This window comes from Enhydra lutris, unplaced genomic scaffold (assembly GCF_002288905.1).
Source record: "Enhydra lutris kenyoni isolate GAN:26980312 unplaced genomic scaffold, ASM228890v2 scaffoldscaffold16, whole genome shotgun sequence".
Classification (NCBI taxonomy): Eukaryota; Metazoa; Chordata; class Mammalia; order Carnivora; family Mustelidae; genus Enhydra; species Enhydra lutris.
In genome coordinates this window covers 38,627,996-38,645,683 of record NW_019154100.1, presented here as the reverse complement: position 1 = coordinate 38,645,683, position 17,688 = coordinate 38,627,996, and the positions used below count along the sequence as shown (strand labels likewise).

At 42.4% G+C, this 17,688-nt stretch overlaps 1 protein-coding gene across 1 annotated transcript in view; it reads left to right on the top strand.

Moving 5' to 3' along the window:
- The window catches only part of LOC111147295 (dedicator of cytokinesis protein 4-like), a gene marked incomplete at its 5' end in the record, with an annotated part of 117,611 nt that extends 103,299 nt beyond the window's left edge, over positions 1-14,312 (top strand). Inside the window, 4 exons of the mRNA XM_022503251.1 lie at positions 2,491-2,552; positions 5,849-8,486; positions 11,291-11,299; positions 14,302-14,312. Of these exons, the coding sequence (XP_022358959.1) occupies positions 2,491-2,552; positions 5,849-6,274 (488 nt within the window). The remainder of the gene's footprint in view (positions 1-2,490; positions 2,553-5,848; positions 8,487-11,290; positions 11,300-14,301) is intronic.
- Positions 14,313-17,688: the final 3,376 nt, after the last annotated feature.

The window sequence follows — 17,688 nt, the reverse complement described above, 5'->3', positions numbered from 1 at the left end:
CTGAGCCAAAGGCAGATGCTTAATGGCTGAGCCACACAGGTGCCCCTAAATAAATAAAACTTTAAAAAAATGTGAGATTTCTCAAGGGGTTCATTCAGGGTACTGCAGCCCTTCAGGTGATGGTTTAAGAAGCAAATTCTCAGGCTCAACCTAGAAGATCTGAGATCTGAATCAGATCAGAAAATCTAAATCAGAAGATCACCATTTCCAGGGTAAAGCCCTAGAATTGATATTTTACCAAACCCTTCTAGATTTTGAGAACCACTGAAAATTCTTAAGAAACTTCATGAGCTTATAGCAATAATAGACCCCCTTTCCAACTGAATAAGCCATTTGCTTGGTAACCGTGATATGGTACAGTCTTGAAGTCCTCCTCTGCTGAATCTGCCTCTCTTGGTGATGGGGAGAGTCTTTTCAACATGTGCACACATCTAGAGTAGTTCTGGAGTTTACAAATACAACTGGCCTAAAAGCAAGAGCAAATACGACATTTTCTTCCCAGATTTTTCAGAGTTGCTCATTCAGGTTCCGTTTGCTGTATTTTAGCATCTCATCTTTGTTTTCTTTTTTTTTACTGACTTTTTTTGTTTTTTTTTTTAAACAAACTGTGTGTTACCCAGTTTGTTCTATACTTGTCAAAGCTAAAAGTCACCAACAGGTTTTGAAAAGCATGTGAGATTTTTCAACAGAACAAGAAATAACTAGGCTTCATCGATAACCCACATTCAAATACCACTGTGGCCCAAGACGGTTAAGACTCTTCAGCCAAGTAATTTCTATCTTATTCATGCTGTACATATATTCAAGGAGTCTCCAGTTTAAACTGGTTGTATCACTCATGTCAGAAACTTGAAAAGCATTTTCAGAGGAACAACAGTAGTGATACAGAGCCTAGGCCCAGTCAAACTTGGAGGCAAGGATACCGATGGGGGAGAAGGCCTTTCTAGAAAAGCTCTGTGGACAGACTATGGCTTGCAAGGGCTGCTCTGGAACCATGTGGTGGGGTCACGGAATGCCCGGCTCAGGAGGAAGAGGAGCCTGGGCTGTGGTAAACCTGGACCACACACAGCAGTGGCAGTAACACAGTTCCCAGTCAGCACTCTGTTTCTCCGCTCACACAGGATTTTCTTCTGTCAGCCCCCACCGCAACCCACAGGCTAACACTAACACCGGTGTTTGAGAGTAGCAGGTGCTGCACACCCCCACATGGCCACAAAGGGCCACTCCCCCTTGTGCACTAGGACATAGGTGACCTCACCTCTCCCAGTTTCACCTGGAAGGGCTGCCCTCCCTTCTGCTCTGATTGCTCCCCGGGTCTGTCCTCACGTCATCATCTGTGGTCACTGTCGCGGGATCTGTAACTGTCTGTCTTTATTTCCTCCAGCCTCTTTCTAGTTTTCTTGAGTTGTAAACCTCACTTTGGCAGCTGGGAGAAGGGCAGCTGATCACAGAGCAGCAAACCCTGAGCTCAGTGAAACCTCTGTAGTGGAACTGGGAAATCTGACTTACCCTCCTCGTGTTGGCTGTGTCATGGCAGCTTTGTGTGTGCGTGGTTGTGTTCCAGGGGGCTGGACCTGACCTCTGAGCACACAGAGCAGGGCCATCATGGGCTGCATCCCAGCTGTAGGGCTAGGAAACCTAGGGGGAGAAATAGACAGCACTTCTTTGCTGTAATGATGACATCCATAGAGCACCACCCCCACTCCATCCCGCCCTGCCCCCCACCGCCCCGGGACAAAGGGAAGACCTGAGTACAAGCATGAAGGGGGGAAATGGAAAACTTCTCACTTCTTTTTTTTTTTTTTAATGATTTTATTTATTTATTTGAGAGAGAGAGAGATAGAGCATGAGAGGAGAGAGATCAGCGGGAGAAGCAGACTCCCCGCCGAGCAGGGAGTCTGATGTGGGACTCAATCCCAGGACTCCAGGATCATGACCTGAGCCGAAGGCAGTTGCTTAACCAACTGAGCCACCCAGGCGCCCCAAACTTCTCACTTCTTGTTTGGATGTGGCCAAGGGTTTTCTGTATGGGGAGTACTGGATGTGAGGGCGGTGGGCTGGTGTCAGTTTATTCTCATGGACCCCTTCTAACCTGCCTAGGTGGCATGAGTGTCCCCATTGCTGCTCAAAGTCAGCAGCTATTTTCCAAAGCCTCTCCCTGGCACATCACACCTAAAAGCACCTTTTGAAACAGATCAGGCAGTGGAAAAGCATCTGGACTTCTGGAAAATGGGACATTGGACCAGTTCGAGCTCCTGTCACTTCTGTATAGCATCATGTATGCGCTGGTGACTTTTCACTAATTCTCCCGTGTCTTGGTGAGGAGTCTGATTCGGACAGGCATCATTTAGTTTCTCTCCTCTCCCCCCACCCCTTGCCTAGGAGGTCTTTAGGCACTGGACCATCTATATGGGTTTGTACACAGAAGGCATGTGCAGCTAGTGAACCTTCTGGTTTTTCTCCGTTCAAAGCATTTCTCTCTGTTTACAGCTTCACCAGCAAGACATACAACGTCAGTGTCCCCCTCACCTGCTGGGAGATCTCCGTTGAAGGTACAGACTCATATTTTAGACTCAGGCTAGAAACTAGCTCCACATTCCTTCTTTCCTTACGATTCATCTGTGGTTCATCACTGAGCTGCTTTCATAGGTACAGACCAGGCAAAGAACACCCAGAGAAGGGGTGAAGGAAGATTGGTAAGAAAACAGGCTTTCCTGTCAGGGAGCCTCCTCCATCAGTGCAGCCCTCTGTGTTCGGGTTATTGCCCTCATTCCCCAAATAGTGACAGTGAAAATGTATGGACTAGAATCTCCTTATACACTGAATTAGGAAAGAAATATGGTCCCACTGAATTTCCTAGGATGTTTTCAGTCTGGCCTTTTGATTTCAGGGACATCAAAAAAAGAGAAAGAAAAAAAAAAATTAAAAACTCAGCCATCAAACCCAATACAAGGTCTCCTGGGCCTTTTTGCTTCTGTCAGTCCCAACCGTTTGACAAAGTCAAACCTGACTTTTTCTCCTTCCATGTTTTATACGAATGTTTTCATTTACATTTGAGATACATACTTCATCATGAAAAACAAGACAGTAAAAGGAGTAAAATTTCTCGGAAACAAATTGAAAAGCTTTAAATTGATAGGTAAACATAGGCTATTTAACATCTCTAAACATACAAAATCCCTCATGAAGGTAAAGAATAATATTTAGTCTCTATCCAAATTGAATCAGGGACTGGCTGCAGGGATTGTCAATACCTACAGACACTGGTGTTCAGAGCCGCCGCACCAGAGGCAAATATGGGGTTGAAGTGGGTGTTAAAAGAATGATTTTGAATCTGAGTGAGGATTTACATGCTCCGTGTCCTTTTTGTTGAGAAGGTATTTCTTGCTAATGTGAAAGAAAGAGACAAATTAGCTTCTAAAAACACACAGGGGCAGGTCGTGATCCAATGCATCTGTGTTGCTAAGGATAGTTGCTGATAGAAACTGAGACTCTGGAAAACAAAAGCCCCCAAATGGAGAAAATTGCAAAGAAGTGTGATTTCATTTGCATTGCCAACGTTTCTGATGTAGAAATTTGCTGGAGAGTGCAAATTATTTGCTGGTTTGGTTTTTTGGGGGTTTTGGGAGGGGGTCGGTTGGGTTTTTGTGTGGGGGGGGTTTTTTTTTTTTTTTTTTTTTTTGGTCATTCTGCAATGCAGCTGTTAATCATAACGTACCCGTGACTGCATTAGCTTGGGCAGCCGTAGACTGTCACGTTGCTGTGATGAGAAAGGAAGCAACATGATGTTTCCATATCTTACATTTGGCCTTACTCGCAAGGAGCTCCCACATATTGCTATGCAATTAACATCTGCATTTTCCAACTTGATTTTGTAGAGTAGTAAGATGGCAAGTCTACGAGACTGATTCTGTTAAAAAGAACTGAAGGCATGAGAATATTCAAGCAGCTACCAAACAGTCCCGTTTGGTAAGGTGGCATATGGTTTCTCTCTCTGCAGAGCTGGTGATGTTCTTACTGGCCAGGGGTAGCTCTGCAGCCATATCTACACAAACAGGGTTTGGAGAGAAAACAAATGGCATATTTCTGTTATGACTCCTGTGTTACATTAGGGGGCACAGTGCTACCAAGTTATGAGCTTTGCTATGCCTAGAATGCAGTTTGTTGCCTTAACTCAGTTTTTTCAGCAATTAAATGATGGAGTTAATCCTGTGGCGAAGACTGAGCTTACCTGCCTTATTTAAACTAGGAGTCTGATTTTTGACAGTGAACAGCAGTGAATTTGGATCCCCTAATTGGCAACACTTCATTTTAGGCTCCTGCTAAATGAGTTTGTGTCTCCCAGCATTATTTTGTTTAAAAAGAGAGACCAAGTAGAGTTAGTCTAGGATAGCGTTTCAGAAATGCTCTCCTAAGGGTATAGTTTTAGAGGCCATTACACAATAAATAAAAAAGTGGTCTGTGGTCAACTAAGTTTAGAGAACCCTAGGCTGAGGTATCCTTTCATTTTCTTGATTGTAAGACTTTAACATGCTACTATGCTCTGAATGCACTCAAGGAGCCCACAATATGCAGCATTTCCCAGTAGAACCCTGCTCTCACAGAGCATCACTTAGGACTCCTTTTCCGTAGGACACCAGTTGGGGAATTAGCAAATTCATAGTAGCCAACAGAGTAGACCTCTAACATATGTGAACAAAGGAGGCTGGTGGAACACAATGTGAAGACCAAAGTCAGCTGAAGAATTCATGCCCCATCTCCAGGGGAAAACCCCTCCTGTTTCAAAAGATTGTCCCCATTAAGAGAAAGCAAGCCGTTGTTGCCAGAACTTTTTTTTTTTTTAACGTAATGCCAAAAATATTGGGGTCTTATGAGAAATCTTCCTATTTTACAAAATTGGTAACCAAGTCAGTTTCTTTAAAAACGTGCCAGAAGAAACAGGTCCCATTTCAGTCTAGAGCCCGAGAGGAGCCCGAGAGGAGCCCGAGAGCTGCCCGAGTGCTGCTGCTTCAGCTCAGGAGTCAGGAATAGGAGAGAACTGAAGTGCAAGCCTAGGGTGCCTCACTCCTCCTCCAGAGGACTTTGGTAGGAGGCCCACCCACGTCAGGCTGCCCTGGCTCCTGTCCTCCAGTTCTGCCCATCCCTGCTGAGCTAGAAGGGGAAAACGGCACAGGCCCAAGCTTTCTGTTGTTTCTGCGGGTTCCCCATCTTTCAAATGATGGGACTAATTATATACCTCTGAATTTTCTTCCTGATTACTTTTAGCTTCTTTCTGCCCCGAAAAAGAGTAGAATGGCCAGCAAGGTGAACGGAGGGGATAGCAGGTGAAAGCCCGAGGTCCGTCTTGCTGCGGAGAGGACAAGGCCTCCGATTTGAGGCTGGGTTGTGTGCATTAGTCCCACAGCAGGGCTGCCAGAAGTAAGCGCCACAGTGTGGGCGGCTTCAACAACAAGGATGGATTTCCTCACAGTTCAGGAAGCTGCAGGATCCAAAAACAATAGTGTCGGGAGACTTGGTTTCTCCCGCAGCCCCTCTCCTTGGCTTGCAGGTGGGCCGCCTTCTCCCTCTGCTTTAATGCGCGGTCTTTGCACCTTTGGGGCCTCTCTACCCAAATTTCTTCCCGTAAGGACACCAGTCAGATCAGACAAGGGCCTACCGGAAAGGCCTCACTTTTAAGGTACCCCCCCCCCGCCCCCACCGCCTTCAAGGCCCGGTCTCCACGTAGAGTCCTGTTAAGAGCGCCGGGGATGAGGGCTGGGGTTCAGGGCTGGAGGCTGGCGGGCAGCCCGGGACAGTGTTGATGACTCTGCCGCGTCTCCCCTGCGGCTTTTCTCTCGCCTTCGAGCAGGGCTCCGTGCAGTCTTTCACGCCCTCTCCGGTGGAGTACCACTCCCCAGGACTCATCTCCAACTCCCCGGTCCTGTCGGGCAGCTACAGCAGTGGGATTTCTTCGCTCAGCCGGTGTAGCACCTCGGAAACCTCAGGCTTCGAAAATCAGGTGAATGAACAGTTGGCGCCGGGGCCGAGCTACAGCGGGCCAGAGGAGCCGGGGCGCAAGGAGAGCAAAACACCGCCGCCCTATAGCGTGTACGAGCGGACTCTGCGGCGGCCCGTCCCGCTACCTCACAGCCTCTCCATCCGGGTCACGGCCGAGCCGCCCGCACTGCCCCCCAAGCCGCTGGCGGCGCGGCCCGGCCACCTGGAGAACGGGACCCGGAGGACTGAGCCCGGCCCGCGCCCCCGGCCCCTGCCCCGCAAGGTCTCGCAGTTATGAGTCCCTTTGCTGGTCTCCCGCGGTGACGCTGAGTCCTGGCGGTTTACAAGAGAATAGGCAGTAGGACGAGGAGACATTTAGTGTAGGCACTTTAATAACTTACTCAGATTTGTCTTTCAATGAATGGAATTAACACTTGCTTATTAATATGTTGCACAATATTAAAAGTTACTGATCTCAAACGCCAGATGTTCCATGAAGTATGGCTGACTTTCCTTACAATGTCTCTCGTTTGAAAGTGGTAAATAGCGTTAAAGACTTCTTTTGTATCTTTTTATGTTCACCTTTTTTATATAGTTTCATCTTAAAACCAATAGGCTATTGTCAAACAATACGGCGCGTGATGATGTTGTATACTTTTTACTGAATACTTGATACTCCGAGAAAGCTTACTAAAGTCAATGCACATCCTAACACAATGATCCTTGCTTTAGAAGACTTCCGTACATAAGGGGAGATTTCTGGCTCTTTCCGTGAACAGACTGATCAGTGCACACCAACAGAGTTACAAGTTAAAGCAGGCTACTCAGACAATATACTTAAGGGGTTGCAAGGACTAGGACAGCAAGTTATTTTGTTCCTGAAACAAAGTAACTCTTTAAGGTTGCTTTTGACATCTGACCACCATCTACTGTCTTAAAATTTTATCTTTGTGAATCGGTTGGTAAATCCTTTAGTATCCTGACATCACGGCATCTACTGTATTTCTTTTCAAGGTGCAATTTACTTTCAGAGTTCCAATCTGCTAGATTAAGCAAAAGACCCCAGGAGAAGTGTTTACTTGAATCTTGTGCTTCCGTACTTGATAGTTTCCTCTGCAGCATTTGTCATTGAAGAAGAGCAGATGTTCACGTGTTAAATAGGCACAAATTAATGTGTCTCATTAACAAGAATTCAGGAATCAATACAGGACAGTATTAAATCAATAGCGTAAATGAAGAGAAAAAACCTTGGAGAAAATATATTAGCATGATTAAATGGCAAAAGGACTTTCAAAAGGTAAGGGCATTAACTTTCAATCCTGTGCCAAATAGAATATTCTTCACAACTCTCCAAGCTCCTACCAGAGCTTGTCTTCTTGGCGGATCCTGTTTTTTGAAGGGTGAGAAGGCTGTAGACCCCTCTGGCTTGAGTATTGCTGCGCAGCATCTCAGATCTAGGTAGGGATGCTAAAGCCACAGTTGCAGGAGTGTGAAAAAAGCACCTTGTATGTAGTAATGTATTTTGTATTTTTTTTTCTTTTATTGACTGTTTATAACACTCAATTGACAATAAATATGAACTGTATTTTAAATCATACCGTTAAATATTTTCCCTCTTTTGTTGGGAAGCTCATTTTAGTTTAACCGTGTTTGTTTTTGTTGATAGCTTACCTGGAAGGCAGTGACCACTTTTTTATATTCTCTTAATGAAACCATTCAGCAGGTATATGCTGTTGAGGCTGGTTATAGAGGTTTTCTATGATAAATGTTCAAGTATTTTTGTACATAACTAGTTAATTTTAATAAGAGATACCATTATGTGTAAAAAAAAAAAAAGTACAAATAAAAGCAAACAGTTGTGGATGCAGTATGATTGTAATAATTATGCCAAATACTTTATGTATGGAAAAAGAATATTTGTACATATGTGCTTTTAACAATAATTCTGCCATATTGACTTTACAGTTTTGAATGAATGTCAGAAAAATTAATATATGTTAAAATATTTATGTTTAGTAGAAGTATTCATTATTGAGAAAAGGAACATGAATTTTAGCTTTGTATCTTGCAAGTTTTGCAGTCGGGAATTTCTGGACTAGCTTTTGCTTTTGATGATAACACTTTGTGTTTGTAATCACATTCTTAAAAATACACACACACACACACACACACGCATAAGAAGCTCCATATTCCTGTTGCTTTAAAGAAGTAAAGCCTTCCATTTAAATAAGTTGACATGCATAAGGTAACAAAGCTTCTTTGATTTCCTTTTCCTTTGTAATTTAATAGATTGTTGACTAGTGCTTGGGCACTGTGTAAATCAGTGTTATTTGCTCTTGAAGCCATTTTTTAAAGAAGTTTTTTGGCAATGAACAGTTCAATTTATCATGTGTGTATTTCTGAAGCAGCTATATAGCAGAACATTTCAAAAGATTCTGTTAGCTCAGATGTTCATGTTGGTTGCTGCTGAATGGTAAATATTTAATAAAATTACCTGATTAATCTTAACTGTCTTTATTCCTGTTGTCAATGTGTCTTTACCTGCAACAGAAGCTGCGTAAATCTCTTGGTTGGATCGTGGTGACTGATGTTGTTAGACTCTTTGATTGATAGATCCTGTTTTGGTGTTGTCTTGCCTTGGCTGACACACGTCACCAGGCAAAACTTTTTTATACCTTGGAGAAAAAAAGTTGAAAAGGTAATGGTATTGGTAGTAACCAACAGAGAAGTGATTTATTTACCTGGATACTAGACTTAATTAACCTAAGGAGAGCCATTTTTTAAAAGTCAAACCATCAGGGTACCTGGGTGTCTCAGTCAGTTGAGCTTCCAACTCTTGGTTTCTGCTCTGGTCATGATCTTGGGGTCCTGAGGTCCAGCCCCCCTACCCCCACCCTTGGGCTCTGGGCTGGGTGTGGATCCTGCCTGGGATTCTCTCTCTCTCCCTTACCCTCTGCCCCTCCCCACCCGGCCTCACTCCCCCACCCACATGCTGGTGCTCCTGTGTGTGCGTGTGCATGCATGTGCGTGCTCTGTCCAGAAAAAAAAATAAAACCATCCACGTTTGTTTACATTGGAGTACTTGACACAAAACAGGTAACTGCCAGGCGTACAAAGGAATAACTGCCTTTGTTAGCTCTGACAAACTCTATCCGCAGGCCAGCTTTTCTCCCCAATTTTCATGAAAAGATGGGAAATGTATTTGACAAACACTGGAAAACACATTGACTACAAGATTTCTGTTAATAGAAGCTGGGGTTTAATTTTGTGATATGTGTCTATGCTGTGTTAGGTTTACAACATTTATGGAACTCAATGCTAAGCGAGCCATTGTCTAAAGCCTCCAACCCATTAAATACCAAAACCCATTTAAAGGCCATAGTCAATGTCCTCCTGATTGTTTCTCAACATTAACTAAGTGATTTTAGAGCATTTTTGGATCATTCTCATTACAACAGCCCATAAGTATTTCGATTCTACAAGCATAATTACAATATGAATAGCTCTCCTTCCTACCTAAGTAGTCTTCTCTCAGGATTGTTATTGATCGTTCTACAAAACACAACGAAGAGAATAACAAGTTGCACAGCTTTGCCTTTATTTGATCTTTACATATTAAAATGTGGCTGTACCAAAATGAATTCTTAGTTCTTGATTGAAATAAGCCTTGCCCTCATTACCAAGAATACCTGAAAGAGAATCCAAAAATTGGCCAAATTCCAATCCCCTGACACAATTATTATTATTTTTACACATCCTTTTCCATTTCTTTCTACATATATTTAGTGCATAGTTCTACGTTGTTGAGTGTGGCTGCCCAAGTATCACCATCATAACCTGTTGCTAATGCAGGGCTGGCGCCTTGCCACTAGTGAGGGCATCACAGCTCAATAGAGCTTTGGGTTGTGTCACGGAGAGAAGGGCAAGATCAGACTTCAGGGAAATTTTAGAATTTTGTTTAAGGTGGAACTTTCAATGAGCGGGCATTGTTTAAAAATGGGTAAACATCATGATATAATTGTTCAGATTTGATGGAAACAGCAAGGCAAGAATTTGGGGTTGAGGGGTTCATGAAGTCTTAGGACATTAACTTTCAGTTGATGCTTTGTACTGATGATTTGATAGGATCTGTTGAGAAGTTCCTATTAAGAACAATAAAGTTTTTTGCCTCGCCAAGAGATTTGTGGTAAGCTTACACTAATAAGCGTTGGAATATGGAGTCCTGCTCACGCGGACAACAGCTTTATGAGGTACGTAGTTTCAGTTCTCAACGTATATGTTTTACTCAGTTATAATCACAGTAAACCTGGACAAAATATCCTTATTTTGTCTTTATATGTAGTATGTATTTGCATATAATATATATGTAAAGGCAAAGTATAATAATTCTTGGGCCATTCCCCTACTAATTGACATTATATTGTTTCCAAGCAGTGGCTCCTACAAATAACTCCACTTTGACTCTTCTTACACACAGCTTTTTCCGTGTTTGGATTATTTCCTGACAATATTCAGTGTAGTCCTACACTGAAATTGCAAAGGCAGAGAAATGATGATTTTTATCATTCTTTTGCATATTGGCAAATTTATTCCCCAAAGTGTTCTACCAATTTTAATGGCACCAGCAATATCTTTCCAAGATTGGCTATTGATGCAGTATTTTGTGCTATGTGGGAAGAAAATATTGCTGCCTTACCCAAAATTTGAGAAAATGTTAATAAGTCTTTCACACAATCTTTTGCTAAGGAAATTGATATCCTTACAAAGGAAATGAAAAAGAGAGATGAGAAGACAGAAAAGTAACAAGCTAATGTTGAGACTCTGACGGCACCTACTGAAAATACTTCATCCCAGAGAAGAGATTGCTAGGAAAATCCTTAGCATTTTGAACACAAGTACAACCTCACTTATCCAGAGTTTTTCCCTGTCATTCACAATCAGTGAAGGAATAAAAAACTGAGCTGTGAGGACAGTGACCTAAACAGCTGTAATAAACACCACAGTCAGCTGAGTGAAGTGTCCGCAGGAAGATAAAGCTGATAAAAAGTCTGTGTGTTAAGTTCAAATGAACTTAAGAGTCAGTTCTGACTTTGTAAAAATGTTGAGGCATAGAGGAGATGGGCTCTAGAAAGCTATGCAAGTGGGGGGAAAAAAAGTTAACTCCAGAGAACAAAAATATTTTGTAAAAGTAAATGTAATTATAGTACACTGTGTGGGTCAGCTACATATAATATTTACATAGTCATGGAAAAGTAAAACATATTGATCTAATCCCAAATTATAATATAATTAGACTGGAAGGATGAGGGTAAAGAAGGAATTTGTATGCGCAGAGAATACAGTAAGTTCTCATCTTCTATAAAGGGATGTCAATAGTGAAGAGGAGGAAGAAATCTTCCTTAGTCCAAGCCTCTGTTCTTCTAGCTGGGCTAAGAATTAAGTCTACGTAAGATGCAAAAAGTCATTTTATCTATGATCCAGAAGTTTACTCTCAAAAATACCTTAAGAGAGCAAAGACCATCGCTGTGCAGGTGGTAAGAATGAATATACAGTACCTCTAGTCTGTATGGCAGACACACACCACCAGGCAGGCACTGCTGGAAAGGGACTTGCCAGCACTAACAAGCAACAAAGGTTGAGACAACAAAGGTCCCTTGTGGGCTGGGACCTCTTATGACAGCTTCCTGAGCACTGGCAGGTCTGGACAAAAATAGTGCTGCTTAACAGTACATGTCTCGAGGATGCCTGGGTGGCTCAGTGGATTAAAGCTTCTGCCTTCGGCTTGGGTCCTGATCCCGGGGTCCTGGAATAACCCTGCATCGGGCTCTCTGCTTGGCAGGGAGCCTGCTTCCCTTCCTCTCTCTGCCTGCCTCTCTGCCTACTTGTGTTCTCTGTCTGTCAAATAAATAAATAAAATCTTTAAAAAAAACAAACAATATATGTCTCAGATTCCCATTCTAGTTGACTGGCCACCAAGGTGCATCCCGACAAGGGCACGCTCCCCAGTGGTGAAGACGACAGGGAATGTTCTCACTGGTCACAAAGTCAAGCTCTTTGACATAGGACGAGATGAAAAGAAAAACTCCCATCTGATTTTTCTTATGCAACATTAACAACTTTAGCTCAGCCTTGGCTCTCTTGGAGCCATGCTAATACGGATGTGCCACGGGGCTGGAGATTGTGTGTTTTTTGGTGTATTTCATTGCACAGAACTTTTTTTGAGGTTTCCGGTGACCTGGTGCCGATCTAATGCATTCTGTGACCAACTCATCCTAACACGGGAGCCTTTGGGTTAGGTGGTAAATGCTCTAACAGCTTTTAGTGCTTGACTTGTGCCCACAACTCCATGGCTTTTCCTTCCAACATGTCCCATAGCAATAGCCTTTACCTCTGATGCACATAACCCACCACAAAGTTTGTCTAAATGGCGCTGGTCTGATCAGAATCACTGGATTCGCCTGTCTGTGAAGCCAGTTGGAACAGTCAGTTTACGGGGCCCGTGCTGCCTTCTGCCCTAGGGTGGGTTTGGTTTGGTTTTTGTCATAAAAGACAGGCCAAAAAAAACCAAAGACCATCTCTGAGAGGAAATGGATCAGTAACCCAAGAGTACTCTACCAAATTTTTACCAAGAGTCCTTAAGCCCAAGGAACTAGTTCCAGTACTTTATCTCCTAAGCTTAGAGACAACAAAAATCTCACCCCTCTTGCTCCACTGACTCCACAGAGGTGTCAGGAGGCTGACAGAAGAAGCCTTACTTTCTGGTTTTATGTCACAGTCCCCAGAGCTCAAAGCTGCAGAATCTTCAGAGCCAATGTCCAGTGGAAGTTTATCCTGCTGACTGTGTTAGGTGAAGGGGAGGAAGAAATTTTCGTTGGTCCAGGGTTCTTCTAGCTGGGCTAAGAATTAAATTTATAGGAGATAGATTAACAGGAGAAAATAAACCAAAGTTTTATTACATGAGCCATGAAGGCCCAATTAACGCAACTGAGACCAAACAAGGACCAAAGCCTTTATACGTTTTAGACAAAGAGATAATAAATCCATGAGGAACAACAGGACAAACAAAACTTAACTTTGGGACCTTCGATTGGTAAGGAATTCTAAACAGAATTGAGGCTGGGGTAGTAAACTAGCAAAAAAGGAACAAGGGTTGTTTATACAGCCTTCTTGGCTCCAAATTTCCTATCTTTGGTGATAAGGATATCTCTCTACCTCCTGATACAGGAAGGGTACCTTTCACAGGGGAGATTTATTTGTGGCTTTTGGGGGAACAGAGGAGGGTCTGAATGGCCTTCTTACATAGACTGTCTCTTAAATAACTTTTATTTGAGGTAATCAATATGCCAAAGTAGCACATTTTGGGCAGCCTGCCCTTGATCCCTGAAATAGAAAATGCTTAAAATCTAAAGGCAGGCAAAAGATAGCAATGTAAGATACTTTTTTGTTTAGAGATATTAGGGCAAACATTAAGAAATAACTTTTCAAATTGAAACAATTGTCTTTGGGGAGTAAAAATGGCTGGAAACCGAAATATCCTAGGTGACTCCTTTCACAGTGGCTTTGTGGAACTACGTACATATATGACTGTGGTACACTTTTAAGAGACTGAAAAAGCTGTATTCTAAAACATTCTGATACCACCACACTGGTTTCATGTTCCCTGGCTGATTTTTTCCCCTCCTTTCTATTGCTGATTAGGATCTAGAACTCTTTGAGAAGCCCATACAGTGTTTGCAACCAGGTGTCTACTTAAAGGAGTAGGGGGCCAGGTAGCAGGAAGTGAAGGGGAGGAGTTTCTGGACCCATATGAAACTCCTCCCTGAGCAGAAGTGATTGGCAGGAACACCAACACTTTTTAATCCCATTGGTGAAGTCATTTGCAATAGGTTTAGAGCTTAGGCTCCTCCTCTTTGTTCCTCAGTGGGAGCAGGAAGCAGCCCACAGCAAAAATTTTTAGACAGGATTCTGAAAGGACTCTGCAAGTTTTACCAGCTTACAGGTTCCTGTTCTGTCAGTTGTGTGAGTTTTCTCATTCTGATAAACGTACACACAGGTCTGTACACACATATCTAAGTATAACTTCCTTGCAAACAGGCAACAGTCCCAGGTTATTTCCCTCCAAGACGGGAAAAACTAGTTAATACACACTGAGTGTTAAGTGAGCTTCAGGTCTATGGAGAAGTAGTTTGGTTAGGGGGTGAGGGGGGGGGTCTCCTGTTACTCCTTTGTCCCTTCCCTCACAGTAGATCAAACTCTTGCCTGACTACCCACAGCCTAAGCAAATCCTTATTCCTAGCCCAGGAGAAGAGAAGTTCTCCTCATCAGGATATCAAGCTCCCCACCCAGGAGATGATACCATCTTACCTCCCTCCTCCAAACCCTTCCTTACCCAAGAGGAAGTGAGAGGGAATCTGGTGGTGACCTTTGACCCCATTTATCACAGTGATCTGATGCCTGGGCCCAAAAAAACGAAAACAAATACAACTAAATACTAACCCCAGACAGCAGGCTAGCTTTCCTTTTCTGTCTTTCTCACCTTTTTATTCCTTTTGGTAAGGCAACTTTCTAAGCCCAAGAATATACAAAAAGTTGGCTGACTTCACGGTATTAAATTTCGAAACTTAGGTAAGTCAAAGAAAAATACAGCCAATACAAAAGAATAGACAAAAAACATTTGCACTAAGTCTGACAATATTCATATCTTTATAAATTCATACATATTGATTTTATAAAATAATAACAAAGACACTCTTAAGAGGCACAAGTATCAGAAAGGAAGGGAGAAAATACGTTAATAGTCAAATAGGTAATTTATAAAACATGAGGGGTAAACAAACATGGGAAATTAACAAAACCACTAATGGAAGAAAAAACAAAGTAACATTTGTTGCTTATGGAATTAGCTACATATATAAAATAGCATTCAATTCTGGGAAAAATATGGTAAAAGTTGTATCCAGATATAGCTGGTGGCACTAAATTAGGATAACCTTTTCAAATATAATTTGTTAATATGGATCGAGAGTCTAAAAAATGGTCATGTCCTTAGAGCTATAACTTCATTACTAGAAATCTATGTTAAAAAAAAATTTCAAAATGGGACATGCATATATGGAGAAACAACAAGCAAAATTTTCAAGTCATAGAAAAAGTAGTATAGAGATGGTTACATAAAATAGAACACATCCAATCAACAGAATGGTACACCCTAATTTTTAAAATATGTCTGAAGACGGGTCACAAAGAGAAAACCCTAGTAGTGTATGAAATGAAAAAAAGTTTTAAAACATATGCATGCTATGATTACAGGAACTTATTTTTTAATTTAAAGTAAAACATAAAAAAATAAATTGAAATATAGTTGACGATGTTACATTAGTTTCAGGTATACAACATAGTGATTCACGGTCTCTGTATGTATGCTATGTTCTCCACAAGTATAGCCACCATCTGTTACGATACAACCTATTACAATACTGTGGACTCTATTCCCTATGCTGTATCTTTTATTCCCATAACTTATTCATTCCATAACTGGACGCCTGTATCCCCCTCTCCTCTTCACTCCTTTTTGCCTATCCGCCCCACACCCCCCTCTCCTCTGGTAACCATCAGTTTGTTCTATGTATTCATGGGTCTGTTTCTTTTTTTGCTTTGTTTTTTAGATTCCACATATAAGTGAAATCAGATGGTATTTGTCTCTGACTTAATTCACTTAGCAATATACCCTCTGGGTCCAACCATATTGTTGCAAATGGTAAGATCTCACTGTTTTTTTATGGCTGAGTAATACTACATTGTGCATAGATCACACATCTTTTTTAACCATTCATCTTTGGAGGGACACCTAGGTGGCTTCCTTATCTTGGCTATTAAAAACAATGCTGCCATGAGCATAGGGGTGCATCTATCTTTTCAAATGATTGTTGTTGTTTTCTTCGGGTAAATACCCAGTAGTGGAGTTACCAGATTGTACGGCATTCCTATTTTTCAGTTTTTCGAGGAAACTCTGTACTGTTTTCCACAGTGGCTGCACCAATTTCCATTCCCGCCCATGGAACATGTTTTTAAGTGCATAATTTTAAGCAATATACCAAACTGATAAAAGTTAAGTAGTGAAGTTATGGATGACAATCTGGCTTTAATTTTAGTTTTTCAATTTTTTAAATTATTATTCATAATTTACCAAAAAAGAGAGATAAGAAAGCCAAAGAACAGCCAACTCAGAGTATTTTCTGAAAGTGGGAAAATCCTGGGCAAGAAGCCAGGAGCAGCCTCAGGCATGGATCTGGTAAATTTTGCTGATCTTCTCAGAAGAGGATGGAGTGGACTGATCCTCCCACCCCAAGGAGCAGATGCTTCCTCCCCTTTGTAGCTCTGGGAATGGACTGTAATCAGGACCAGTGGGGATGTAACGCAATAAAATGGGGAGAAATAGAGCTAAGAGGTGAGAAAACCGTGTTGGCTCACAATGGAGTCACAGAGCTCCACGGGGGTCAAAGAAAAAGGAGAGCAGGAGGAAGAATCGGAGAAAGAAAAGGATGAGTATAAGCAAAGGAGGCCAAGTGCTGGGGGAGGGGAACCAGAGACGCAGAACAGCAGAGCAGAATCAAAGTGCATCGAGGCATGTGCTTGGAAAAAGTGGAAAACGTGCAGGTATAGACTGAGGGAGTTTCCCGGATGCCAACCTTGCTCCATAAGAAAGTTTTCTCACACATTTTTCAGGAAGAGAGAAACAAGAACAAGAGGATATATTATCTGTGTTGGCTTTGATTTCCAGCTGTCCGAACCTGGGGAGAACTTTATTCTCTCTTCTTTGAGGGTGTAGCTGTGGTCTGTGTCTTTGTGTAGTTGGTGAGAGTGGATGCCTGAGTCATCCCAAGGATCTTTTTTAAATTTTTTAAAAAATATTTTATTTATGAGAGAGAGAGAGAACATGAGTGGGGAGAGGGGCAGAGGGAGAAGCTGACTCCCCACTGAGCAGAGAGCCTGACACAGGTCTCAATCCCAGGATCCTGAGATCATGACCTGAACCAAAGGCAGATGCTCAACCAACTGAGCCAGCCAGGTGCCCCATCCCAGTATCTTTACTGGCACAAGTAAAAGGTAACAGCCTCACAACTCTATCCCACCACCCCTTCTAAGCCCTTGTCCTGTTTCATGAAAACTCCAGGTCTGGGAAGCAGAGGAAGAGTAGAGGTAGCAGCCCCATTTGGGTGGTGCATGGTGTGGCCGGGGGACTGGGACGCAGGGCCATCCAGTACTCCTGGGGAAAGGAGATGGGACAATTACAGAAACCAGTGGTACTACTCTCCTTCAGTGTGGGAGTCAAACCATTTACAGGAATGAGTGGAGTATTATATCCTGACCTCCAGGATACAGTAGGATACAGTTACTTAGTCATCATTTTTTGTAATTTAATGCATTTTGATCTGTTTTCCTCCTCCTCTTCTACCTCCACCATGCTTAACCATAATTTCACAAACTTAGGTGAAAGGCCTGGGGTTCATTTTGAACCTTAAGCCCTGGCTGTTTCACTGCTGTAGAAGCCCATCGAATGTACTGAGCAGGCTAATGAGTGGGTAACGGCTCTGAGAGACTCATTTTCTTTTCTCCCATATTCCTGCTACTGGTTTTAAAAAAATATTCCTACATTCTTTAAGCTGGTGGAAGGCTATATGTTATTCAGACAATTTGTTCAGGCTAGAGACA